Raw genomic sequence first — 27,145 nt, 5'->3', positions numbered from 1 at the left:
GTGTACATGTATTTACACAAACACTGCATAAATATATCATACACACAACAAACAGTGTTTCTGTTTATTTTTATTAATGTATCTCAGAGAGACAATTAATATAGATATATGTATATATTCTAGAATTGCTCATAAGACAGACAAATATCTCGGTGCCTAGTGGATAATTCTAGATGATTAATACACAAGTTCAGTGCATCCAGGCCAGTGATCACTGTTACGTGAGTCCAACGTCTCCTGTGCTGTGATATGCAAGTATAGCAAAACAGGACAGGCACTCCAATATCAGAAACAGGAATGAACTAGAGCAACGTTTCGGCTCAATCTATAGCCTTTCTTGAGAAACTCCTGTGTTTGATATTGGAGTGCCTGTCCTGTTTTGTTCGTTGCATTCTCCCCTGGACGGTCCGCACCCAGGCTGCCGTGCTTAGGCTCATGTATAAAACATTCCACTTGTTGAGGAAGTCCAAGTGTGCTGGATCTACTTTGCTCTTATGCTATACATACCCTCATTTCCGTGACACCGTGGCACCGTGAATTATAGGAGTACCTTATTTTCACTGACTATATATATATATATTTTTTTTTTGTAAAAAAAAAGTTCTTTTTTTGTGTGTACCTCCTTTTTGTTTTCTTTGTATGTGGGGTTGATCAGCCCCAATTGGCATTATCACAATTTAAGGAATAACCCCATTTGCCACTCTCTTGCCCTCTTCCTTCGTGTGTGTGTGTGTGTGTGTGTGTGTGTGTGTGTGTGTGTGTGTGTATATATATGTATATGTATATATGTGTATATGTGTGTGTATGTATATATATATATATATATATATATATATATATATATATATATATATATATATATATATATATATATAATGTGTGTGTGTGTGTTAGCCACAGAACGGTATCATCTATTTATTTTTTGATTATAAATATATATATAATCACTTGTGAGCACATTCACATGTGTTAGACAGGTCTGCAACCCTGCTTTTCACCATTATCGCCTAGCACAGCGGTGCACAAACTGGGGGGCGTGCCCCTCAGGGGGGGTGGGTGATTTTGCTGGCGGGGGCGGGGTGCGGGCGGTTGCAGAGCTCCCGCGCTCTTCCCCAAGGCATTTAAATGAAAGGCCGGGGGATCGCGTGAGGCCTCTGCAACCTCTATAGTTACCGAGGTTCAGGCGCTCTGTGACGCATCGTCATTGCAACGCAGCGTCAAATGATGGCACGGGTCACGTGACGTCACATGACCCCGCAGCGTCATTTGACGCAGGTCTAAGGTAGGGAGAGGGGGCGAGAGCATCCAGGCAGGGACGACAGCGCGGCGCAGCAGCAAAAGTCTGCGCTCCCTTGGCCTGGCATACAGTGCTTCCAGTGCAGCAAGGGATGGATATATATATATACTCTGCAGGCTGTGGTCAGGATTTCCGCTTTCCAAGTTGTGAAAGTTTGTGAGCAGCTCTCCCCACCCCTCCCCTCACCCCTCCCCTCGTCTTACCCCTCCCTGCGTCTGCCCCGTCCCTGCATCTATCCCCCCCATCCCCGCGTCTTTCCGCGTCTCTCCCACCCCTCCTCCCCGCATCTTTGATCCCGTTCCTCTTCTCTTTTTTAAGAAACTTCCTCTATCGTTTTGAGAAAACCTAAAACGGAGACTCCTTTCACTGCCTCCGAGCTGGAAAGCAGCGGCAGCTGTAATAAGGGGAAGTAACTCCGTGACACTGTGCCCACTATGTCTAACTATTGTGTAGTCCAGGGGTGGCCAACTCCAGTCCTCAAGAGCTACCAACAGGTCCGGTATTAAGGATGGCCCTGCTTCAGCACAAGTGGAAGACTGAGCCACTGATTGAACCACCTGTGCTGAAGCAGAGATATCCTGAAAACCTGACCAGTTTGGTGATGACTTGAGTTTGTCACCCCTGTTTTAATCATTTAAGATCTAATACTGAGCTTGTGTAACTGCACAGCAACAAATAACATGCAATATACAATACCTGCTTTGGTTGGGTTCTGGGCTCATATGTAACTTATAAAAGAGCGCAACAGTGATTCCAACGCTGCAGTCATCAGAGTTACATTCTGAATCAGTTCTTAGGAATGCCAGTGACCGCCTCGGAGAAAGCGGGGCCAAATGTGTATTTTGTGCTTATTCACCCCGTTCTCAGCACGTTACAACTCCCATGGCACCACGATACTGACACAAACGGATACCATATGAGAGAGAGGTCCCTTTTCCAGGGAGCTCACAGCCTACATATGGTGCTGAAAATAACCGCACACCATGTCAAATTCAGGCACGTTCACCAGTAGAACTGTAAACAAAGCAGCGCCCACATCCAATATGACAAATGATTTAGTTCATTTCTAGTTTTCTTCCCATAAGTAGAGATGGGCGAATTTTTGGACCTCAACCTCTGCAACCTCAACTTACCGAGATTCAGGCGGCGTCTGGACGCGTCTCCATGGCAACGCGGGGTCATGTGGCGTGACGTCACATGACCCCGCGCGTCATTTGACGCCGCACTAAGCGAAGGGGGGAGGGGCGCGAGCACCGGGGGACACAAGGCAAGAGCAAAAGCTTGCGTACCCCTCATATAGAAGTCCAGGTGGTGGGGAGCGCAAACATGGGAACGAAAAATTAAAAACACAAATAGTGCAATATGTCTTTCAAAATGAATACGTTTCTTGGTAGCCTATGGATTGTGTACGCACAAACTATCTGTTCTTTAAAGTATATCCATCAGTGGCAACAACGTGTCCGATGCATCTACATGTGCGGTAACCTTGTGAATAAAAAATAGAAGCCCCAATAGCGCAGACTGATATAGAATGTATCAGGTGGTACAGAAAAGAATTTGGGAATCCAGTGAAACACGTGGAGTGAAACGCGTGGAGTGCCACAAGATCACAGCTGTGCAGGAGTGATGCTCACAGCGCTGCTGCTTCCCTGAACCTGCATCCGGGCATCCAAACCAGGACGTGCGGAAGCCAGCCAATCACGAGTGAGAGCGGAGCGTGGAGAGATGCTGAGAGAGCTGCGGACATGAGCGGGGGGTGAACGCTGAGGGTCCCAGGTGGCGCCTACTCTTTCTCTAATCACTGCTTAGGTGCCTGATATATCCTGACACCATGTGAGTGTAACAATGCTTTTCTGTACCACCTGATACATTCTATATCAGTCTGCGCTATTGGGGCTTCTATTTTTTATTCACAAGCTCGCCACGCTCCTAGATGCATCGGACACGTTGTTGCCACTGATGGATACGCTTTAAAGAACAGATAGATTGTGTGTACGCAATCTACAGGCTACCAAGAAATGTATTCACTTTGAAAGACATATTGCACTACTGTATTTGTGTGTTCAATGTTTTATTCACGTTTGCGTTTCCCACCACCTGGACTTTGATATTGCTGAGGATTGAATGAGCAATCATATAATGGGTCTGAGCAGCACTTTATAAAGTATTTTGTATTTTATAACACTGTTGTTTTTTTCACTGTGTGGTATTTTACCACAGAACTATCTTATATCAGAATTGCACTTTTATTTGCGCGTAGAGTGCCAGGTTAATAACATTTATTTCTCGCAGCCCTGATATAGCCAATAGCATGGGACGCATGACATGTATGCAGTGCCTACGGGGTTCAAATTTAGCCGCATAGGTAGACATGGGCGGGCCCCGGGCAAAATGTTTCTGTTGCGTTGGCCGCGCATGCGCGATCGACACCATGATCGGTACTTCATGCAAGTACCGATATGCGTGCACGAGCAGCCGGCAAGTGCCGATTACACATGCGCAGTCGGCAAATATGCCGGGACAAATATGGATTGGTCACCCTAGAGAGCGGGCCCCCAGGATCATGGGCGCCCGGCCTAAAGCTACGCCACTGATTATGGGGTTTATTCTACATCCACTGAAGCAGATGATATGAGTCCAGTGGGGAATTTCAGCCGAAAACCACCCGAACGGCGGTTCTAGAACGTGTGCTATGCGTGTGCTACAGGGCGATTACATTTCTGGTCACTTGGCCAGTAGCTCTCCAGCTGGTACTATTCAAAGACGCAGACCGTGCGGCACTTAAAACAAAAATATTTTTTTTGTTTTAATATATGCAGCCTTTGTTTACCTTTATGGAAAGCTAATTATCTAAGCTGCCGATCGATCAGCAAAAATCATGTTTCCCAGGGTTCCCTAAATGGCTGTCTTTCAGTTTTAATCAATCCTTCAGTCAGTGTAACTCATCAGCTACAATGTATTCTTATATTACTAAGGTAACATGATCTATTGTTACAGTTTGCAGCTCAAAGTGCTGGGAATATTGGCAACATATTATCACAAACAGGAAAGTGTTGCAAATATCTTGCACTGCTGGGGAAGTGTGCTAAAGCCTGCTATAGAAATCAAAGGATGCGCAGTACATTAAAACTTAGAGTATTATCTAATATGATGCAATGGATTTATTAAAAGAAAACAAACACATTGAATATTGTTTGGATTGTATATAAATATACAATACTGTGGATTTGGGTTTTTGAGCTTGTTAATATTGTGTATTTTTAAGTGTCCAAGTACAGTCAAAACAAATACATTTATTTTTATATATATATATATATATATATATATATATATATATATATATATATATATATATATATATATATATATATATTTCTGCTTAGGGGTTAGTTAAACGGGCAGAGCGGTTTTCTGGAGTTTTTTTTTTAAGACTTGAAGAATGATTTTTGCACAAAGAATCCGTGTTAGATTTGGAGACCACTGGGAACTAGGCTTTCAAGTCTATATTTGTGAAGCTTTGAAACGGACGCTTGCAGAGACACGCAGAAAGCAAAGCGTCGCAGCCACTTCTTGCAGCTAAGTAGTTAAAGATGTAGGGAAGGCGACACATGGCTGAGCACTTTTACTTGCTTGTAATGTGCAGTATATTGTGCCGGAGTATTACATGTGTATTTTCTTGTATTTCAGGAGAGAGTGTGCAGGAAGAGGCTGTCAGGGTGAAGAAGCGCATATACTTTAAAGATGGCCACCAGTATATTTCAGGCACATTGTATTGTACCAGCCACAGAATTGCTTTCAGACCTGGCCTGCCCTTCACCTCCCAGGTGAGTTTTTTCTCCTTTCAATATTATTATTTATTTATAATGCGCCCACACATTATATATATATATATGCATACACACACACACACACACACACACACACACACACACACACACACACACACACACACACACACACACACACACACACACACACACACACACACACACACACACGTAAATTTCTGGAAGCCACATCCCAGGAGGAGGGGAAGTAGTAGGATCTCACTGTGAATAGTGTAAATACGTTCATATGATAGTATAGGGTAAGGATCCCCTGTCACTGTTTTATATAGAGGGACAGTACCCTGGTTAGGTAGCATCCCATAGAGATGTCTCCCTTCACCCTTGGGCTTCCATGGAGAGGCTGCCTATAGAGTCCCACAGGGTACTCAGCAGACTGTCCTGAAGCAAAGGCAGATCACTCCAAGAGAGGTGCCCTTATCCCTGGTAGAGGGAGATTAGCACCAGGCTCAGACAGGGGCCCATGTGGCCCCTGAAGGGAGCTTCCGTAGGTTTCGTAGGTAACCAAGGGAATCAAGCATCAGTGCTTCCCTAGCAAGCCGAGATAGGGGCAGCCAGGGAAGCAGGTTCAGACAGCACCAGGGAGAATGCAGTTATGTCTATACCAAGGTTCCCAGTGTACAAGGATGGAACCAATCCAGTTGAATGAATAAAGTTGTTGGCGCCCAGCCTCACGAATCCAGCACCCTGATAAGGAAACCCCATCTGAGAGAGCCAAGATAAGAGACGTTGATGTAAACTCCCTGGGAGCCGGGGAGGGAGGGTTACATTTCCATAATGTTATATGTTTCTATAATATTATATGTATCTATAATCAGGGCTCGACAAACTAGGGAAAAACCCACTTGCCCCCCCCAAAAGTAACTTGCCCCCCCAAATATATATTGAGAGAGAGAGAGAGGATGGTAGCAGTCACTGACAGTACATGCAAGATATTACAACATACAGTGTGTGTGTATGTGTGTGTGTGTGTGTGTGTGTATATATATATATGTATATATGTGTGTGTGTGTGTGTGTGTCTATAATGGTGTAGTGTGTGTAATCCAAAGATAACACGGTCCCGTCATTAAACTTCTAGATCACAAATTCCCGACTACATCCACAATGTTGACGCATTGCATATTAACATATCCTTATTATTATCCACCATCCAAGCACTTGGCACATCACCTTAATACCAGAGAAATAATAAAGGAATTTAGCACAGGTTTAAATTGTCCCATAAGAGGGGAATAGGTTCCCGTGGAGTCTCAGGCTTTCAGCTAAGCGTAAATTCCTAGCGTATGTTCGCAGGGCCGGCCTCAGCCATTTCAGCGCCCCGTGAGGAAATTTTTTGGGTGCCCCCCACCCTGTGTCAGCGGCCTTGCGATCCCTCCTCTTTCACACCTGTATTTCTCTCCCCCTCTGTTTCTCATGCTACCCCGCTTCCCCCCTCCCTCTTTTACACTCTCCCCCCTCCCTCTTTTACACTCACTCTCCCCACTCCCTCTCCCCCTGCCCTATCGCTCAATTACCCCCTCTCACCAAATCCCCCCCCTCTTTACACTCATTTTCCCCTCCTCCCCTGGCCACACACACAATTCCCCACAATACCCAAGCAACCCACTACACACAATTACCCCCACACAATAATTACGCCCCCAAAACAAAACACCACTACCCTTCCAAATACAAACACCACTAGTACCCCCCAGATACAATTATCCCCCAAAATACAAGTACTACCTCCCCTTCAATACAATTACCCCCCAAATACAATTACCTCCACCACTATCCCCCGAAATACAATTACCCCCCCCCCCAAATACAATTACCTCTACCACTATCCCCCGAAATACAATTACCCCCCCCAAATACAATTATCTCCACCATTATCCCCCGAAATACAATTACCCCCCCAAATACAATTACCTCCACCATTACCCCCCCAATACAATTACCTCCACCATTACCCCCCCAATACAATTACCCCCCCAATACAATTACCTCCACCATTACCCCCCAATACAATTACCCCCCAATACAATTACCTCCACCATTACCCCCCCAATACAATTACCCCCAATACAATTACCTCCACCATTACCCCCCAATACAATTACCTCCACCATTACCCCCCCAATACAATTACCCCCCCCAATACAATTACCCCACAATGTTATTTTATTTAATTTAATACATCTTTTTGTTCTGTGACAGGATCAGTCCAACCAGGTTTCATTCGACAGTTACAATGACGTTGCTCTCCCAGGTGTGGACAGGGTTTTGGCAGGTGAGTGGGAAACAAGGCCAGAGGTGTGTGTGTACCTGGGTGGGTAATTACATAGAGGAGTGCCTTACTTCACAGATGTGTGTGTGTGTGTGTGTGTGTGTGTATATATATATCTTTGTTCTGTGCTTTGGGTTTCAGTGACCAGTCAGACCAAGGTAAAGGTCGTGACCCCGCAGTCCAACCTGAAATTCATCCCAGAGGAGCTGATCATTCATTGTAAAGGCTTCCGAGTCATACACTTTCATTTCAGTGACAACGGGCTACAGCCACAAGCGTACAGGGTAAGTGCTCTTTTCTCAGCCTCTATATAGTGTATATATGTGCGTGACTTGTATATATATATATGTGTGACCAGCATACAGTGTGTGTACACGTGCGTGACCTGTATATAGTGTATATATGTGCGTGACCTGTATATAGTGTGCACACGTGTGTGACCTGTATATAGTGTGTACATGTGCGTTATACAGTATATATATATATATATATATATATATATATATATATATATATACATACATACATACATACATACACACACACACACACACACACACACACACACACACACACACACACACACACACACACACACACACACACACACACACACACACTGTGCTATATTACATACATGTGTGCATACTGTATATCAGGGGTGGCCAACTCCAGTCAAGGGCCCCACCAGCAGAACAGGATATCCCTGCTTCAGCACAGGTGACTCAATCAGTGGCTCAGTCAAAGACTTGGCCACTGATTGAGCCACCTGTGCTGAAGCAGGGACTGATTGAGCCACCTCTGCTGAAACAGGGACTGATTGAGCCACCTGTGCTGAAGCAGGGACTGATTGAGCCACCTATGCTGAAGCAGGAATATTCTGAAAACCTGACCTGTTGGTGGGGCCCTTGGGGACTGGAGTGGGCCACCTTTGTTGTATATCAATCCCTTTTTTGCCCCTTGATTCATTGCAACACACAGGGGTCGTGAGTTCTTGACCTATTGCCCTCTTCCTTGGTCACTTAATCCCTTGTCTCATGACCCACTTATTGATGGTGCAGACGAGCTGGCAGCAGCTAATACCGAGCGCGGCTGAAACCGCCCGGGACACGGAAACCTGTCACAGGTAATAAGGAAATGACTGCTTCACCCACTGACACGGCGACTCGTTGTGGTTCTAGATAACAAAAGCCATTGTTGAGAGCCAGCAGAAGAACAGACGACAAATGCAGCAGGGATCCCCGGCGTTGCAGAGCCTGGGTGAGTGGGTACATGGACGTGACGGAAAGATATGGAGTCCCTGGAACTGAGGAGGCACATGTTAGATTATATACATTGGTCCATGTTTACTAAGCAGTGCTATTCCAGAGGAACCCTTAAGGGAGGGGTTCTGAACTCCAGTCCTTAAGACCCCCCCCCCCCCCAACAGGTCAGGTTTTAAGGATATCCCTGCTTCAGCACAGGTGGCTCAATCAGTGGCTCAGTCAAGGACCGAGCCACTGATTGAGCCACCTGTGCTGAAGCAGGGACTGAGCCACCTGTGCTGATGCTGGGACTGATTGAGTAACTTGTGCTGAAGCAGGGATATCCTGAAAACCTGACCTGTAGGGGGGGGGGTTGTGGTGTCATGGGGATTGGAGTTGAGAACCCCTGCCTAAAAGGCCTTTTCTCTTGAATGGACTTTACGGCGTCTTTCGGCACGATAGCACTGCTTGGTAAACACGGGCCATTTCCCCTGGACAGCGCAGATGTCTAATTGTAGCTCTGCCCCCCTACCAGCAGGGGGTCTCAGGGAGGATGTGAACGGTCTGTGTGGTTTCAGATAACAGGCCGAGCAGGGCGCTGACCGACTTCCCCACGCTGCTTTTCGAGTCTTCTGCGGACTGGGAGGCGGAGCTGGAGAGGCTCGGAACGTCGGCCTGGCGAGTGAGCCCAGTGAACGAGCGCTGCGACACCTCGACCAGGTAATGTGTGCGGGTGTCAGGCTGCCCGCTGAGTACAGGCAGCAGGGGAAGGACCAGGAAATATAGAGCGGCTAACTCCAGTCCTCTCGGGCCACCAACAGGTCAGGTTCTCAGGATATTCCTGCTGTAATGATATATATCAAAGGTTGGGGGAAATCATGAGAGAGACTGAGATCATGCACACAGAGGTGAACCAACAGGTCAGGTTTTCAGGATATTCCTGTGTCAGCACAGGTGGCTTAATCAGTGGCCCAGTCTTTGACTGAGCCACTGATTGGTCAACCTGTGCTGAAGCAGGGACTGATTGAGCCACCTGTGCTGAAGTAGGGTCTGATTGTGCCACCTGTGCTGGAGCTGGGACTGATTGAGCCAGCTTGCTGAAGCAGGGATTTTCTGAAAACCTGACCTGTTGGTGGCCCTTGGGGACTGGAGTTGGCCACTGGAGTACCGCTACTTTAAAAAATTTTAATATTCATGTTTAAAAAAAAAAAAATGTTTTTATTTATTGACTCCTTTTTTTTATTAACAAATTGACAGTGGAATAGGATTTATTTCATTTTTGAGCACTTTGCCTCCATTCTCCTCCTGCGGGGATCGACCTCACAGACTTGCATGTCTTTGTTTTTTTTCTCCAGCCTGTCCAAGTACCTCTTAGTCCCCTGCAAACTGCTGGACCACGACCTGAAAAAGACATTTGCTCATTTTAACCAGCGGCGCATCCCTGTGAGTACCTGCAGCCGCGTGCGGGACCCTTTCCCTGCGGGCTGGCTCGTTTTAAGGAACGTGGGGAGCGGTTATAACTCCACTCTCAGGCCCAGATTCTCTAAACGGTGCTAAGCTTTAGCAAGTCTTTACTCCCATTCATTTAAGGCTTTTCACCCTTTAGTGGCGGGGGTGCTCAACTCCAGTCCTCAAGCACCCCGAACAGGACAGGTTTTCAGGATATCCCTGCTTCAGCAAAGGTGACTCAATCAGACCCAGCTTCAGCACATGTGGCACTGAAGCTGGGACCATCTGAAATCCTGACCTGTTGGGAGGGGGAGGGGGCTTGAGGAACGGTTCAGCACCCCTGCTTTAGCGGATCTGGGCATTACAGAAGCAGTCCTGTTTTTTCTTAAGAGTCCCAGTATTTATTCTTGTTTTTAGAGTTTCAGATTTGCAGCAGGGGGTCTGCAGAGCTGAACTGCGTTAATTTCAGCTTCGGGGACCCCCTGCTCCCGAGACACTTCCTCCGTGGGGGGCGCCGGTATCTCTCTGCAGGTTTAAACGTCACGGTCACTTGGGCCAATAGGAAGCCGCAAGGGATGACCTCATGGCTTCCCATTGGCCTGTGTGACATTTAAATGCCGCCATTTCAATTGCCCCACCAAGCCCACCAGGAGCTGCTGCCTGCACAGAGATACCTGCACCCCCCTACGGAAGTAAGTATCCCGGCAATCGGGGGGGTCCCTGGAGCTGAAAGGAATGGGGTTCAGCACCGGTGACCCCCCTGCTTTAATCCTGTAACTCTAAAAACAAATAGCAAGGAAAGCAGGAGTTCAATATTCAGCACAGATAACGTGTGGCTCGTGGGTATTTCCCTCTCACAGAGATTGTGCTGGCATCACCCAGCGGGCAGTGACCTACTGAGATCGGCCGGATATCAAACCAACACAGACCCGGACAAAGACATCGTCCGGTACGGAGAATTCGGTCATTGCTTCTCCTGTAGCCCTGGCATGGTGTCTGAGTATAAGGGCCTCAGCGTGTGATAGCTGTGTATGTATAAACACACACGTGATTGTGTGTGTGTGTGTGTTTGTTTGTTTGTGTGGGGGAAAATGAGCCCCAACTCGAAGCAAAAAATTGGTTATATCTAAACTACAATAGATCATTCAGATTGAAATAAATGAGGTAGAAAATGCATGTATTCCTCTCTCCCCAATTCCAGCGCCATTACTAATCCCTTTATCAGCACTATGTGGGGTCTCTTGTTAATGTCAAAACATGGTTTTGGAATTCAGTCCCCCACTTTAACAATAAATAAATGTAAATAAACATCAGCCCTGGTCTCCCCACTGCTGGATGAAGCCTCCCCAATGATCTTCCAGGTACAGCGGTTACAGCCTCTCTTCTACACGTCGCTCCAAAATATTTCCTAACTGCATTCTCCCATCATCCTTTTGATACTCCTTATATTTCAATTGAGTACCATCTTGGTACCCCGATGGTCACTTCTTGCAAAATGTCCAGCCCTCTGCCACATACATTTCCTCACAGGCTTTTGTTTGCTTCCGAACCCATTCATTAGTTTCCCGGTCTCTTTGGGTAATACCCAGCATGCACCTCTCCACACTTCTTTGCGTTGTCCGCAGCTTCTGTATTGTCTTTGCGTTTAGGGTCCATGTTTCACATCCGTACGTGAGCACGGGCAGGATACATGGGTCGAACACTTTTCTCTTGAGACCAGTGGCGGATTTAAAAATATGCAACTCTTAGGCACTTACCTGGTGCCACCCTCCTCCTTCAGCGTCATTTGACACCACGCCGTCCCGTTGCCATGGCAACGTGACACCATGTGATGGCTGGCAAGTGGCAATATATGCTGCCCTTGGGGCCTAATGGGATATTCGCCACAGGTTGGGACACAATGGAAGGTTCCCTTGAAATATTGTAATTTCTTCCTAATACGTTCCATCCCATCTTCATTCTCCTATTGATTTAATTCACAAGGTTGTGTGTATGTATGTGTGTGTGTGTGTGTGTGTGTGTGTGTGTGTGTGTGTGTGTGTGTATATATATATAGTTATACGTTACCGTTCCAAGGATTGGTAAACAAGAGACAGCACTCAATGTTGAAAATCAAAGTGTATTAGTGAAAGCAAAAATGTATTATGTATTTTTGCTTTCACTAATACACTTTGATTTTCAACATTGAGTGCTGTCTCTTGTTTACCAATCCTTGGAACGGTAACGTATAACTACATTCTCTATATGGGACGTGCACCTGTGGCTTACCAGCACCTATTGGAGTGCCAACTGCCTTATCTGACTATATATATATATATATATATATATATATATATATATATATATATATATATATATATATATATATAATATATATATTTATTTATTTATAGCGGCTCAGTGAGTAAAGACTCCTTGTAACCTTGCGCAAGTCACTTTATCTCCCTGTGCCTCAGGCATCAAAAAACATAGATTGTAAGCTCTACGGGGCAGGGACCTGTGTCTGCAACATGTCTCTGTAAAGCGCTACGTAGAACTAGCAGCGCTATACAAGAACATGCTCCTGGAAGTGAGGACACACTGTGACTTCAGACGTACTTTGCTCTGGTACAAGCGGAAAGTGTGTGCATGCTAATTGGTCTCTATCTCTTGCGTTCTAGGTCTATTGGATCCCTGCTGTTTGCAAACCATTCCCAGTGTGTTGTTGTGGACACTACTGACGAACTTCCTGCGATCGCCGATATCCAGCTGTCTTACGTCAAGCTGCGTAGCCTATGTCTGAGTGGTAATAAAACTCTACGGCTTGTGCACCACAAAGATAGAAACGCATTACAGTGACAGCCACTACAATTCGAGCCATTACCCAGAATCCCTTGCTGCAGTGGAAGCACTGTTACTAAGCGATAATGGGGAAAGACAGGGTGGCAGACCTGTCTGAGATGTGCAAATGCACCACACGTGGTATTTTTATTAGAGAGTGACACCCAAAATACTTGTTCACATGCTGTATTGTTTCGACCTCAGATAACACACAACTAAATGCTTTGAAATATACGTGTTCATCAAGTTCAATCTTTTGTCTAATGCTAAACTGGACGAGAAACTTATAATTATATTTCAATTGATCTAGGGGAACGCAAATAGAAAACCCCAGTGTAGCATTAGCCAATTATATTTCACAAGGGAAACAAAGTAATTCCTGATTCCGGTAAGAGGCAATCAGATCACCCCCTGGATCAATATTCTGTCTAAGTTTGAACCTCTTAGGCGCTAATGACCTCTTGTGGAAATATGCAGAATTGGGCAAAAATTAGCTGATATTTAATACTCAATCAAGGGATTTTGAATAACGAGAAAAGGGAGACAAAAATAGACGAAAATTTATATATGAAGTATTAGATTCATATATGAGATTATCACACACGTCTGCAATCGGTACACTCACTTTTGCACAAATCTTGTGACTTGGCTTTAGCTAAATGTTTTTGCCTTCTCTCCTGTAGTCTTCCCTCCAGATATTTCACATGTGAAACAAAACCAACTATATGTCTGACAATAAAACTCGGATTGTATGTAAGCTGTACGACGGTCCTTGTTTGCAAAAATATTGTGAAAAAAATCCTATGTCTCTAGGCAGCCCACCCGCTCACACACGAATATTCTTCAAAAGAAATACATTCATTGAGTACTATGTACCGTCTGATTTTTGCCCATTTCTGCATATTACCACAAGAGGTCATTGGCACCTAAGAGGTTCACCCTTGTTTTAGGAGAACAGTCTGCCAGAGACTATATTTATTCAAGTAGCTACAGGGAGATGGGGGGGATTGGGAGCAAGTCATACATTGCATTAACCGATCAAGAGTCTGAGGCCTTATTCTACAGTTGTGTAGTCACTGTATTAGTAGTAATATTTAGTCTTTTAGTATTTAGCTTGGTGATTAAGAGTAGCATTTAGCACATTGTGGTAGATTTTATTTGAACCGGTTTGACATATCCATTTAAACCTTTCCAAGCCTCCCTTAAAAGGGCAGTACAAGGTAGTGAGGGAAAAATCATTTAAAACAACTTAGTCTGTAATCTTCTTCCGTAGAAAGATTTGAAAAGATGTTGGATAAAGAGTGTAAAAACCACCCAAAGCATTTGTTTACCATGGATATATTTGAAACTGAAAAAATATATATATTTTTTAAAATAGTGTCAATCTGCTCCAGTTAAACCATTAAATATGCCAGTGTCCTTAGATCAGGGAGTGGCCAACTCCAGTCTTCAAGGGCCACCAACAGGTCAGGTATTCATGATATGCCTGCTTCGGCACAGGTGGCTCAATCAGTGGCTCAGACTGAAGCAGGGATGTCCTGAATACCTGACCTGTTGGTGGCCAGCCCTGATCTGTCGTGATGTCTCTGTTTATTCCAGATCCCTCTGCAGCGGTCTCCGGCGAGAAGTGGCTTTCTAACCTCGAAGGTACACGTTGGCTGGACCATGTAAGGTAAACATCTCCACAGACGGCGCGACCAGCTCCTTAAGGCAGATGGGGCTTAGACCGATTGCAGCCCGAGGGAATTGAATACCACCCTTTGTTGCTGAAGCTTTGCATGGCTAATAATGCCAAGATGTTTACAGGGGAGCTAAGTGCTATCAGATGGCTTCTGATAATCGCTCTGACACAGTTATGGGACAGTCGTCTGTTTCTGGTTAAATCTGTTTTTCCAACTCTCCGAGCTTTCAAACCGGTTTGGGCCAAATCTGACGACATCTCGCCACTGATTTAAACAGATTGGCCCAGGTGTGTTGTGATAGCAAAATAGTTAAAAAAAAAAAAAATACACTATTTTCCCCAAATCTTGATTTCCTTGTTTCTTCTCTACGGGCGATAAAAAGGTTAAATGTAATGAGCTGTGATGGCCATGGGTCTCTGGTCTGGTAACTCAGGGTTGTATCTTTGGAATATTTGTGATATACTTCCATTTAAATCCAGTGGCACTCAACGTCCTATATTAGAATTGCGGTGAAGAGAAAGTAAAAACTCTGCCACTTGTTGCTTAGATCGTCAGCTCTGCGGGGCAGGATTTCCCTTCATGGTGTCATTTACGTGCTGCTCTCATCCATATTGGTAGCCCTTTATTTTCTCAGTAGTATCCCTTTGTAACGCCATGCGTACACAGCTGGCGCTATGTAATTCAAATTTGTGTGTGTGTGTACATAGGTAACGAATCGGTAACCATGATAATTATTTGGTAGCGATTTTTGGGAGGGGGTTACTACCCTGACAGAGCACGTATACAGCGCGGGGTTGGAGGACAAATCCCGTCATTGTGGCGTGGTGGGGAGTGGCAATTTCCGCCTTCCTCACTACAGAAGGCGGTTTACTTAATCTCAGCTAAGCTTTGCCTTTAAGTATCAGCATTGCCAGCCTCCTTCACTAGCTGCGGAATCAGAATTCACCATCCACCCCTCCCTTCTCCTTTTCATATTCTCCTCTCATTAGTATGTTACTCTAACACAGGGGTTCTCAACTCCAGTCCTCACGACCCCCCAACAGGTCAGGTTTTAAGGATATCCCAGCTTCAGCACAGTTGGCTGAAGCAGGGACTGATTGAGCCACCTGTGCTGAAGCAGGGACTGATAGAGCCACCTGTGCTGAAGCTGAGATATCCTCAAAATCGGACCTGTTGGTGACTCTTGAGGACTGGAGTTGGGCACCCCTGCTCCAACACACATACATCCCTAATTGCAGATGTAACTCCCTGTAGATGCTACTGCTGTAAATTACTGCGGACATGTCTGGCGATGTATCACAACAGATAGTAATAATACAGCAGTGTGTAGACAATCGGTGGCCATCTTTAAAATTACCATCAAATAACATGATGGCATCAGTATATCTCCAGATGTGAAAAATGACTGTGGGATCTCTTATGTCACAGTGTGATCTCTTCTGTCACGGTGGGATCTCTCCTCTCATGGTGGGATCTCTCCTCTCACGGTGGGATCTCTCCTCTCACAGTGGGATCTCTTCTCACAGTGGGATCTCTTTTTCTCATGGTGGGAACTCTTTTTCTCACGGTAGGATCTCTTTTTCTCACGGTGGGATTTATGGTGCGAAAGTGAAAGTGTCGGCATTTGGTAAATATTATGTTTAGAGCAAGAATGTGGACCAGTTTATTTAGGCTGCACAGTGATGTGGAGGACGACTGTCTATATAATAGGAGTTATTCATAGCATTGGCAGGTGTCCAGTATTGAACAGGACTGTCCTGTATTTGGACACTCTGTCCAGTGAAAAATTAGAGGTAATACGGGACATGTATGTGTATACCGGTATTACCTCTCTGGACATAGTGGCCTGATCGGCTTGGGGGGCCGCGGGATTTCCCCGCGCAGGGAGAGAGCAGGGCTGTTGCTAGGGGGCTGGGCAGTTTCCTCCATCCTGATTGGCTGCTGCTGGTTAGTGCAGCCAATCAGGAGATGGTGTCAGGAGCCTGGGGGTGGGGCCAAGGAGAGGAGGAAATAGCATGGAGCAGTGAGAGGTGTGTGTGTGTGTGTCTTGAGCGTGTCGCACCTGTCACCATTGTATCCAGTATTTTTGGAGAAGCCGCCTGGCGACCCTATATACAATGCTAAACATGCATTTCATGGTTGCAGGTTTTGCCTGAAGAAAGCCAGCGAGGTCTCCGTTTTTCTGAGTGAAAGAAGACGTTCTGTGGTCCTTCAAGGTAAAGAAAAGGGCAGAGGCCTCAGAATGGGCCCGTCGCCCCCATACGGGGTTAGGGCCTCTACAAGATGGAGTTTTGGGTGGCTCTCCCCAACACCCTCCCACGAGGCTATCCAGATTTGACGTGCACCAATGAGGGTGGGTTGAGGTGGTGATGAGCGCTGTCCAGCTCCAGGCTGGTGGGTGGGATTCTGCATAGCCCCAGGGCCTTTCTGCACCCCCTCCCCCCCTGGACCAGGTGTGCTAAGGAGACCTGGGCCCCAGCAGCAGCAACCACGAATTCTTGACCCAAATTCAAGACACCAAGTTTCCCTTTCGGGTCTGCTGGGAAATGTAGATGGAATGGACGCCCGCAGACCTCAATGTCGGCAAAAGGGTTTAATATTAGACGTGGCTGGTAAAACTGTATATCTCGGCAAATGCAGTGGTGTTTTTCAGACTATTATTCATATTATTATTATTGCATTTTGTGTGTATGGAGCCAACATATTCCACAGCACAGTACAACGTGGGGGGGGACGGCAATAACATTGTATGACAAAAGAGTACGTATATGTTGGGACAACAGGAAGGAGGTCCCTGCCCGAGGCTCTGACAAGCTAGAGGATTAGAGTCTATTAGTGCAATAGAGAAATAGGGATCTCACCAGCAATGAGAAAATATGATGCCCTACCTCAGGGGCGGCCAACTCTAGTCCTCAAGGGCCACCAACAGGTCAGGTTTTAAGGATATTCCTGCTTCAGCACAGACTGAGCCACTGATTGAGCCACCTGGGTTGAAGCTGGGACTGATTGAGCCACCTGGACTGAAGCAGGGATATCCCCAATACCTGGCCTGTGGGTGGCCTTTGAGGACTTGAGTTGGCCACCCCTACCCTAACCTTATGCTGGCACACCGGGCTTATTTACGGGCCGGTGGAATAAACCTCACTAACCTTGCAAAATGTCATCTGCAGAGCCGGAGGATCGCGATATGAACTGTCTCGTGACATCGCTGGTCCAGCTGGTATCGGACCCTCACGCACGCACCTTATCGGGGTTCCAGAGTTTGGTTCAGAAGGAGTGGGTGTCGGCGGGACATCCCTTCCGGCAGAGGATTAACCCCTTCAAGGAAACGGACAAAGAAGAAGTGAGTCACTGTAGGGCCGGCCGTAGGCTTTGCGGGGCCCATGGCAGCACGCTGGTAGCAGGGCCCCCTCCCTGCGAGAAAAGTTAAGGGGACTTGGCTTGAAGAGCAGCCCTCCTCCAGCAGCGTCGCAGCATCATGATGTCAGTCACCATGGCGACCCTGCAGGATGCGGCCTGCTCCGGAGAAGGTAAGACCTCCCGTTCCACAGAAGGTAAAACCTCCCGCTCCGTAGAAGTTAAGACCTCCCGCTCCGGAGAATGTAAGACCTCCCGCTCCGGAGAATGTAAGCCCTCCCGCTCCGGAGAATGTAAGACCTCCCGCTCCGGAGAATGTAAGACCTCCCGCTCCGGAGAATGTAAGACCTCCCGCTCCGGAGAATGTAAGACCTCCCGCTCCGGAGAAGGTAAGACCTCCCGCTCCGGAGAAGTTAAGACCTCCCGCTCCGGAGAAGGTAAGACCTCCCGCTCCGGAGAAGGTAAGACCTCCCGCTCCGTAGAAGGTAAGACCTCCCGCTCCGGAGAAGGTAAGACCTCCCCGTCTCAAAGAAAACAGACACATACCTACCTTTTGGTGAGAAGTGGTCCTGCCAGTCCCGGGGTCCCGTGCTCCCCCCCCCCTCCGGTCCGGGGGAAGCCGGATCCCAGAGCCCACAGGAGGAGGGAGCATGAGGCTCCTGATGGCACGGGACCCAAGGCAGCCGCCTTGCCCCGAGCGCAGCATTTATACAAAGCGTTCAGGTGCTCCGCACATAGCCCCTTGCTCCATACACGCGCATGCGTTTTCAGGCCACATTTCTTTCCTCGCAGTCTCCGGTGTTTCTGCTGTTCCTGGATTGCGTGTGGCAGCTTGTGCAGCAATTCCCGGCGGCCTTCGAGTTTACGGAGTCGTACCTGGTGGCTCTCCACGATGGCACGTACAACCCGTACTGTGGCAGCTTCTCGCACAACTGCCAGTGGGACAGGATCAGGGGCAGCCAGGTATTCTCTAGTGCTGCATCGAGATGTGTGTCCTGGGATACAAAGCAGAGAGGAGTTGGGGAGACTTGTGCATCCCGAGTACTCTCAGGGGGTAATTCTATATACGCCGATGGAAATCCTTCTGTGGCACACCTAGAATAAACCTTTAAGTGCAAACTGCTCTATACAGGGTTTCTCTATTTTATATATTCACATTTTTATTAACATGATCTAAAAAAAAGGTCTTCATATTTAAAGCAGCGCTACAGGTTGTATTGTTTGCTTTATTTTTATGTTACAGGATTGAAGCATGTGATCTCCAGAGCTGAACCCCATTAATTTCAGCTCCGGGGACCCCCTGCTTCCCGAGATACTTACCTCGTAGCGGTGCCGGTATCTATGTTGCACGTTTAAAGCCCCCGGTCACATGAGCCAATAGGAAGCCGCAAGGGATAATGTCACAGCTTCCTATTGGCCACGTGACGCGGGATATTTAAATGCCGCCATTTTGATAGGCACACCAGCTCTCTGGCTGCAGATATACCGGCACCGCTACGGAGCCATGGAAAAGTCGTAGATAAAGTGCCGGTAATGGGTTTTTGTTTGAATTCTTTTGGATTGATTTCTATAAATTTACAGCACCTCTAACGCAGCTCGAGTTTTGCAAAAGCTTGAACTTGATTGCAAATATCTCCCTTATTCAGTACTAGCTGATATACCCGGCGTTGCCCGAGATGTCATTTTCCCGCTTCCCCTCTGTCTCCCCTCTCTCTGTGAGTGTGTGTATAATATATGTATCTCCCCTCTCTCTGTGTGTGTATATAATATATGTATGTGCCCTCTCTGTGTGTGTGTGTGTGTGTATATATAATATATGTATGTCCCCTCTCTCTGTGAGTGTGTATATAATATATGTATCTCTCCTCTCTCTGTGTGTATATAATATATGTATGTGCTCTCTCTCTGTGTGTGTGTGTGTGTGTGTGTATATAATATATATAATATATATATCTCCCCTCTCTCTGTGAGTGTGCATATAATATATGTATCTCGCCTCTCTCTGTGAGTGTATATAATATATGTATCTCCCCTCTCTCTGTGAGTGTGCATATAATATATGTATCTCCCCTCTCTCTGTGAGTGTATATAATATATGTATCTCCCCTCTCTCTGTGAGTGTGCATATAATATATGTATCTCCCCTCTCTCTGTGAGTGTACATAATATATGTATCTCCCCTCTCTCTGTGTGTATATAATATATGTATCTCCCCTCTCTATGTGTGTATATAATATATGTATCTCCCCTCTTTATGTGTGTATATAATATATGTATCTCCCCTCTCTCTGTGTGTTTTTAATGACGTCACCCTGCCTTGCACTCAGAGACCTCGAGAGCCAATGAGAGCCAAGGCCCGCCCGTAGTCAGGCAATGAGAGCCAATAACAGCCAAGGCTCGCCCTGCAGTCAGCCAATGGGAGAGCTTGACAGCCAATGACAGCCAATGAGAGCGCGCACAAAACCACAGACAAACATATTTTGAGTTTTATATATATAGATATAACGCTATGCTATGAATCTTCTCTGCTGCCGGCCTCAGCATCTGGTGGTCCTGTTGTTGCAGTGCCGCTTGCTTAGCCAGACGTACACCCCCGTAAAAGGCTGGCGGGACGTGGTGCAGGAGAAGATGTTGCTGAATGGGGGGTACAAGCCGTGTCCCCCCACAGTGTGGGATTGGGATCTGTACTATAGCCCTCTGCAGAGGCAGCAGTTCCAGAATCCTATGTACCAAAGCAGGGGGCTCTCCGTGCTGAACGGCAATGGGATGCTGCACAAGGTGAGCTACAGCAGGGGTGCTCAACTGCAGTCCTCAAGACCCCTCCCCCCAACAGGTCAGGTTTTTAGGATATATCAGCTTCAGCACAGATGGCTCAATCAATCCCTGCTTCAGCACAGGTGGCTCAATTAGAGGCTCAGTCTTCGACTGAGCCTCTGATTGAGCCACCTGTGCTGAAGCTGGGATATCCTGAAAACCGGACCTGTTGGTGGCCCTTGAGGACTGGAGTTGGGCACCCCTGAGCTACAGGATGACTAGAAGGGCATTACACTGGGATTACATTATGGACAGACACACACTGATAGTCTCTACCCCTTTTCAGCCGGACACCACCTTCTCCGACACGTGTCCCGTGTACCTGCTCTCCAGGGGGGTTCTCAGCCTGCAGACTCCGTCCTTGCCTTGGAAAAGCGGCACAGTGTCACGGAGAGATGCCCGCCGGGCCTCCGAGAGCCTGCTGGAGGAGGAGAGGCTACTCCGAAGCAATGCTAGCTCTCGCCGTTGCACGGCCGACCTGCTGCTCCCCCTGTGTGTCGGGCCCTGGGTCCGGCTGTGGAGAAGATGTTACCTGCGCAGTGTTACAGAGGTGCAGGTACCGCTGCTCTAACTTCGACAAATTAACTACACACGGCGGGGGAGGCGGGGGGGGGGAGGCAGGGGGGGAGGAAAGTTTCCGGTGCAACTTTCAGAGACAAAAACCCATTATACATATACCATGTATATATACTGTGTAAATCACAATACCCCCTACATCTGTGTGTAACTGCATATGTGTACTGGATGTGTATATTTACAGTGTGTGTCTATATGTGTGTTCATATTTACACACGTGCATGCGTACATGTGTGTATATATATATATATGTGTGTGTGTGTGTGTATATATATATATATACTGTATACAGCTTAATCCCCTTATAACGCTGTGCTTGGGTTCCAAAGAATCACATCGCGTTATAAGCGGATCGCGTTAGAAATAATGCACAATTGTATGCATTGTACAATAAAGTCTTTAAGACACCAATACCAATCGTGCTGTAAAGTATTCATAAATACGAAAATTGGGAGCCACTCTTGCACCGCGCTATAAGCGGATTCGCGTTGTAACGTTTCGCGCTATAACGGGGTTGAGCTGTATATACTGCACATGTGCAATGCCTGCAGAACATAACTAAACATGTCATATCCTTGTACCACCAGACCGCGCTGGATAAAGCTCTAAATCGGGCCTGCACAACTCCAGTCTTTGAAGGGCCACAAATAGGCCAGGTTTTCAGGATATCCCTACTTCAGCACAGCTGGCTCAATTAGTGGCTCAGTATGACTGAGCCACTAATTGAACCAGCTGTGCTGTAGTAGGGATATCCTGAAAACCTGGCCTATTTGCGACCCTCGAGGACTGGAGTTGTGCAGGCCTGCTCTAAATCCTCACAGTTATGGAAGTAATGGGGCTCCATACAGTCATAAACGGTACCTCTGTGAACCCATAAATTTACAAGTAAATAGTGTCATGGGAGACCAGTACTTTTAACACCGAAAACCTTCTGGGATCACTGTCATCAAGCACAGGACAAAGTAATTGAATAAACGGGTTTATTCTGGCAGAACCAGCAAATACACAAAATACACTGTTATAACATACACTCACCAAGTGGGGACCTGGGAAGAAGACTGTAGCCTCGACTAGGGTCCCCCTCGACTAGGTGCAGCGACCCGTTTCAAATAGGTTTACCTTGTCCGCTTCTCTGCTTCAGGATATTAGAGTGCTGAACACACAGCAGCCACTCTGATATGTATTTCCAGCCGGTCACAGTCAAGATCCAAACTCCTTCCCAGAGTGTCTCTCAGATAGTCTCTAGTGCTCTGATCAGCAGCACCCCTTTATAGCCCTCAGTGGCTATCCTTTACATGGGATAGGGGCTGCTGGCCAATCAGAGCATGGATTGAGTTGGTGCCAAGAAAGTCAGAGGAGGGGCGTGCTTAGGCACTCAAGACCTCGCACTGGGTAGGAGCCTCAGAGTCTGGGCAGTACAATGCTCTTACTCCCAGATCTGATCAACAGCCTTTCACCTCTCCCCAGGAGTCCTGACATCTAGCTGTCCCAACCTTGGTTTTAATCCTATAATTTCTATGGGAAGCTTCAACTAAGTGGATTGCTGAGTCTTTTTCCATAGAAATGACAGTAACAGTGGAATATCTCATTTACTTTCTTGCAGGGCTGATACCTAAAGCACATTACAGAGTTTTACACACACACCACAAATCCCATCATAAGACAATAACGGCTTTCTAAACTGGGGGAAGGATTGTCACAGGGAATAAAGAATACATGCTTTGAAATACATTCTTACAGACATGGGATACATTTACACATTCCCTGTTCTTCCTCACATATTAAGGTACATTTGGCCGAAATAACCCTTACATAGGTGGCCAATTTACATGGATATAGGGGTAGATAGCTGGGCTTGCACTTTATTATGTGATGCCAGCTACCCCAATCGTCACATCTCCCACCTCAAGATGTGGGCTCTGGGGCAACCACCCCATCAGGTGGCTCCCCTAACCTGAAAATCCTTGAGGTCCATATGTCACTGGGGTTGTCCTTTTGGAAGCGGCTGCCCATGTTGTCGAACTCCCTGCCCTTTTTAAAGTCCAAGTCCTGAAGGGCAGGGCTCCACTGCAGCAACGTCCCAATCTTCCCCGCCACCTTTTGTTACCAATTTAGGGGCTGGTGATCCAGGACCACTGGGTAGGGCTTCCCACACACATAGGGCTGACCTCACTCCAGAGTGAAAACGGTGGCCGGGCACTCTTGCAGAGCCTGTAATACTGCCCGCACTCGGGGGACCAGGTTGCCAGTACCTCAAGCCGGCTCTTGGTTACCTCAGTTAGGGGTCTGTCTGGGATGCTACACTGGCTCTCCCCCTTTTACAGTAGCCCTGCATCTCCTCTATCTACCTCTCCGTACACCGTTCCCCCTCTGCAGAGACAATGTATGTGGTCCTGTGGAAGGGTCTATGATGGTGTTGACCTTTCCTACTGTCTGATCTTATTTGTTGCACTTATTATACTATAATTCCCTGTACTGCAGGTGTGGCCAACTCTAGTCCTCAAGTGCCACTAACTGATCAGGTTTTCAGGATATCCCTGCTTCAGCACAGGTGGCTCAGTCACCGTTTGAGCCACTGATTGAGCCACCTGTGCTGAAGCAGGGATATCCTGACCAGCTGGTGGCCCTTGAGGACTGGAGTTGGCGTCCCCTGCAATACTGTATTGTCTCTCTTATAAGTACAGATGTGTGGGTGGGTGTTAAGAGATTATTATTTGAGAGCGTTACGATAACCGGCTGTACCAACATCTGCAGACATGTTTTGATACCGTGTCGTTGTCTCTTTCCCCCCTGTAAGTTTCCCGTTTTATCGCCCCCCGCCCCTGGCCTGGCTGAGGAGCTGCACCTTCTCCAGGAGAAGCTCCGGAGCCTGCGTGCGAGCGAGATCAGCAGGAGCAGCGTTCGGAGCCAGGCCGGCGGCGTCCACGGCCCATCCCCTTACAGATAACGCACAGGCGCTGCCGCAGGAGGAGCGACGCAAAGCCACATCTCTTTAATGATGATTATTTGTGTCTGATCTGCGCTCCCGAGCACATACCTGAGCCCCTGTGCAACTCTGTATTTCGGCTCCCGGAATAAACGCCCTTGCCCCACATCACCATTTACCAACACGCTTCCAAGGCAGAGACGTTACCACTAGGATACTGACCACGTGACCACTCATGATGCTTTTATGGTCACGCAAAGACAATGTGTTGATCCAGTTGTCATGGCAAAATGATGCAACCTATTTTTCTTTGATTTCAGTCGTAAGCACCACTGAGTAAACATGGCCCTTTAAAGGTTCATTCCTGGCGGCATTGTTTAAATATATGCAGCATTTTATTACCTTTAATGAAAAGTCATTACATAAGCTGCCGATCCATCCGTTATCCAGTCATCAGCAAAGAACCTGCTCCATGGGTTCACATTATGGCGGCTTGTGCCTCTATCCTGCAGTCAGTGCAACGCAACAACTACAATATAACCTTATATTACTAGGGGTAACAGATTGTGGCTGGGGAGAAAGCTGTAACAATTGACAGCCCCCTGCTGGGAACACTGCAAGAGATCTGTTTGTGATCATTTGTTGCCAAAGCTCGTGCACTGCTGGGGAGAGGGCAGGGCTCAAACACAGGTGTGTGCCAGAGCCTGCTATACTATAGCAACTGAAGGATACTCAGTACTTTAAAACTTATTTAAAATAGCATTAAGAGCATTAAATAAATGCCGTATTATCTAATACTGCAGAACTGATTTATAAATAACAAAGAGGACGAGAATGCTCCATGTATACATATATATGTATTTATCTGTAGACATTTAGTGCCGCGTCTAATAAACCTCCCTTTGCAAGAATTCTGCGCTAGTTCTGCTGGCGGAGGATGTAACTCCTGTGGTCTGCATTTGAGATGAAAGCAGAATTGTTGAGCAAGCCGCTACTAGAAACATATACATTGTATCAAATAACGACCACTCTGCTTCCCCCCCACCCCCTCCCACCTGCTGTTCTACCTCTGACCTTATTTAATCACTGTTTCTCCCCCCCCCCCCTGTATTTAGGGTAAACCCAAGAAACGTTGCATGCCCTGCCCTCACTACCCCTTTAGTAAAGGGGGTCTCCGCACTGTTTACACACTATAGTCGCAAACAACTTTAGTGCCCTACAAATAAATTCAGCATTGCGGCTTTATTCTCTGCGCTCTTTATTCTCCAAATGTTGAATATTTGGGCCTGTTTAATGTATTATTTAATACACTGCACTTAGCATAATATCTGCCATTCTATTGTAAGATCAGCATAACCCACGAAGATATTCTATGCCAGGGGCGGCCAACTCCAGTCCTCAAGAGCTACCAACAGGTCAGGTTTTCAGGATATCCCTGCTTCAGCACAGGTGGCTCGACTGAGCCCCTGATTGAGCCACCTGTGCTGAAGCAGGGACTGATTGAGTCATCTGTGCTGAAACAGGGATATCCCCAAAAACCTGACCTGTTGGACTGGAGTTGGCCTCCCCTGCTGTAAGCTCTTAGCGATTGTAAGCTATATTTAACCATGTGCTCTTGTAATACGTCCATCTTCCTCATTCGCTGTCTCCCCGAGAAGTACGTCCGTATAACTTAGGCATGATCAAAAATGGTGGTTTTCAGTTGCATTTTTTTTTTTATTAATGTAAGGTGTTAGCGCAGAACAAATATTGGAACATATATAAATATCAGTATGCTGATTGCTGCTCTGTAATATGACGCATACATTGGATGGTACGGTATGACTATATGTATATTTTTGTAGTAATGTTTCTATTTAAAAGCTCATTAAACTGAGATATTTATATATAAAAAAAACGAGTGTTGTTATTATTTTGTGCTGGCTGTGGACTCAATGTTACAAAATGGAAGAGAAATGACATTAACACAAATAAATGGAGTATATGTGTGGTGTGTCCTTCTGCATATCTGCAATGCGGTTTTATCTATTTAAGATTTAAGCACACCAAATGGAGGTGGAGCTTTTATCCAAACACTCTTAGGCACGTTCTATAGTGCCGTGTGCGAGCGCGGAATTGTAGTTGGCTGACGTCAGTCAGCCTTTCTATAGAAGGGCCGTGCGCCCGCCCGGCAGGGAGAGGGCAGCCGACAGACGGCGGCGAAGATGAAGAAATTCATATTTTCGCGCCGCTAACGGCTCTGTGTGTGTGTGTGTGTGTGTGTGTGTGTGTGTGTGTGTGTGTGTGTGTGTGTGTGTGTGTGTGTGTGTGTGTGTGTGTGTATTTGTGTGTCTACACAAGTCTGGTAAAAATATATATTTTTTTTAATAAATCATAAATTACACATAAACACACACGCACACCCATATACATACACATACACATAAACACACTCACCACTGTATACACTCAACACCATACTCACGAAAAGCATGAGGCACGTGCATGCGCGTTCGCATAAGCGCACACGGCCGCATGATGTATATAACAGCCCTTAGGCTACGGCCCCAGTATCAGCTGCTCCACGCGCGCCTGGTGGTGTGAAAACCGTGGTCTGTGGCTGAGCTGCAGGGGGAAAGACAAGATGGCGGGGGAGCGGCCATGACGTCACGCTGCTGGTTCTCCCTCATTGGCTGAACCGCCGCCGTAAAGTGGCAAGCGCTCCATCGCCACTAGCAAATACACGATTCTTGTCTTTGCAAAAATGTGGGCGCGCTTCGCGACCTGTGCGCGTGCAGGCAGCTACTGGGCCCGGCACCATGGAGGGGCAGTGTAATATGTCATGTGTTGTTGTTCTTCTGAGGTTGTATTTACCTAATTTTTAG

At 46.8% G+C, this 27,145-nt stretch overlaps 1 protein-coding gene across 5 annotated transcripts in view; it reads left to right on the top strand.

Annotated features, from left to right (window-relative positions):
- The window catches only part of MTMR11 (myotubularin related protein 11), a 35,123-nt gene extending 8,945 nt beyond the window's left edge, over positions 1 to 26,178 (top strand). For 2 of the 5 annotated variants that reach the window (XM_075607624.1, XM_075607629.1), the window contains 15 exons: positions 4,985 to 5,121; positions 7,344 to 7,416; positions 7,555 to 7,697; positions 8,595 to 8,673; positions 9,236 to 9,377; positions 10,013 to 10,100; positions 10,967 to 11,055; positions 12,767 to 12,891; positions 14,526 to 14,598; positions 16,754 to 16,824; positions 17,779 to 17,951; positions 18,758 to 18,928; positions 20,507 to 20,743; positions 21,066 to 21,335; positions 24,153 to 26,178. In XM_075607624.1, coding sequence (XP_075463739.1) covers positions 4,985 to 5,121; positions 7,344 to 7,416; positions 7,555 to 7,697; positions 8,595 to 8,673; positions 9,236 to 9,377; positions 10,013 to 10,100; positions 10,967 to 11,055; positions 12,767 to 12,891; positions 14,526 to 14,598; positions 16,754 to 16,824; positions 17,779 to 17,951; positions 18,758 to 18,928; positions 20,507 to 20,743; positions 21,066 to 21,335; positions 24,153 to 24,302 — 2,021 coding nt within the window. In that variant the 3' untranslated portion in view covers positions 24,303 to 26,178. The remainder of the gene's footprint in view (positions 1 to 4,984; positions 5,122 to 7,343; positions 7,417 to 7,554; positions 7,698 to 8,594; positions 8,674 to 9,235; positions 9,378 to 10,012; positions 10,101 to 10,966; positions 11,056 to 12,766; positions 12,892 to 14,525; positions 14,599 to 16,753; positions 16,825 to 17,778; positions 17,952 to 18,757; positions 18,929 to 20,506; positions 20,744 to 21,065; positions 21,336 to 24,152) is intronic. The other 3 variants (XM_075607628.1, XM_075607630.1, XM_075607625.1) reach the window with 2 other exon arrangements.
- The last annotated feature ends 967 nt before the right edge of the window (positions 26,179 to 27,145 follow it).

Source organism: Ascaphus truei, chromosome 7 (genome assembly GCF_040206685.1).
Source record: "Ascaphus truei isolate aAscTru1 chromosome 7, aAscTru1.hap1, whole genome shotgun sequence".
NCBI lineage: Eukaryota > Metazoa > Chordata > Amphibia > Anura > Ascaphidae > Ascaphus > Ascaphus truei.
The sequence above is the reverse complement of the archived record's forward strand: the minus strand, read 5'-3'. Positions and strand labels throughout refer to the sequence as shown.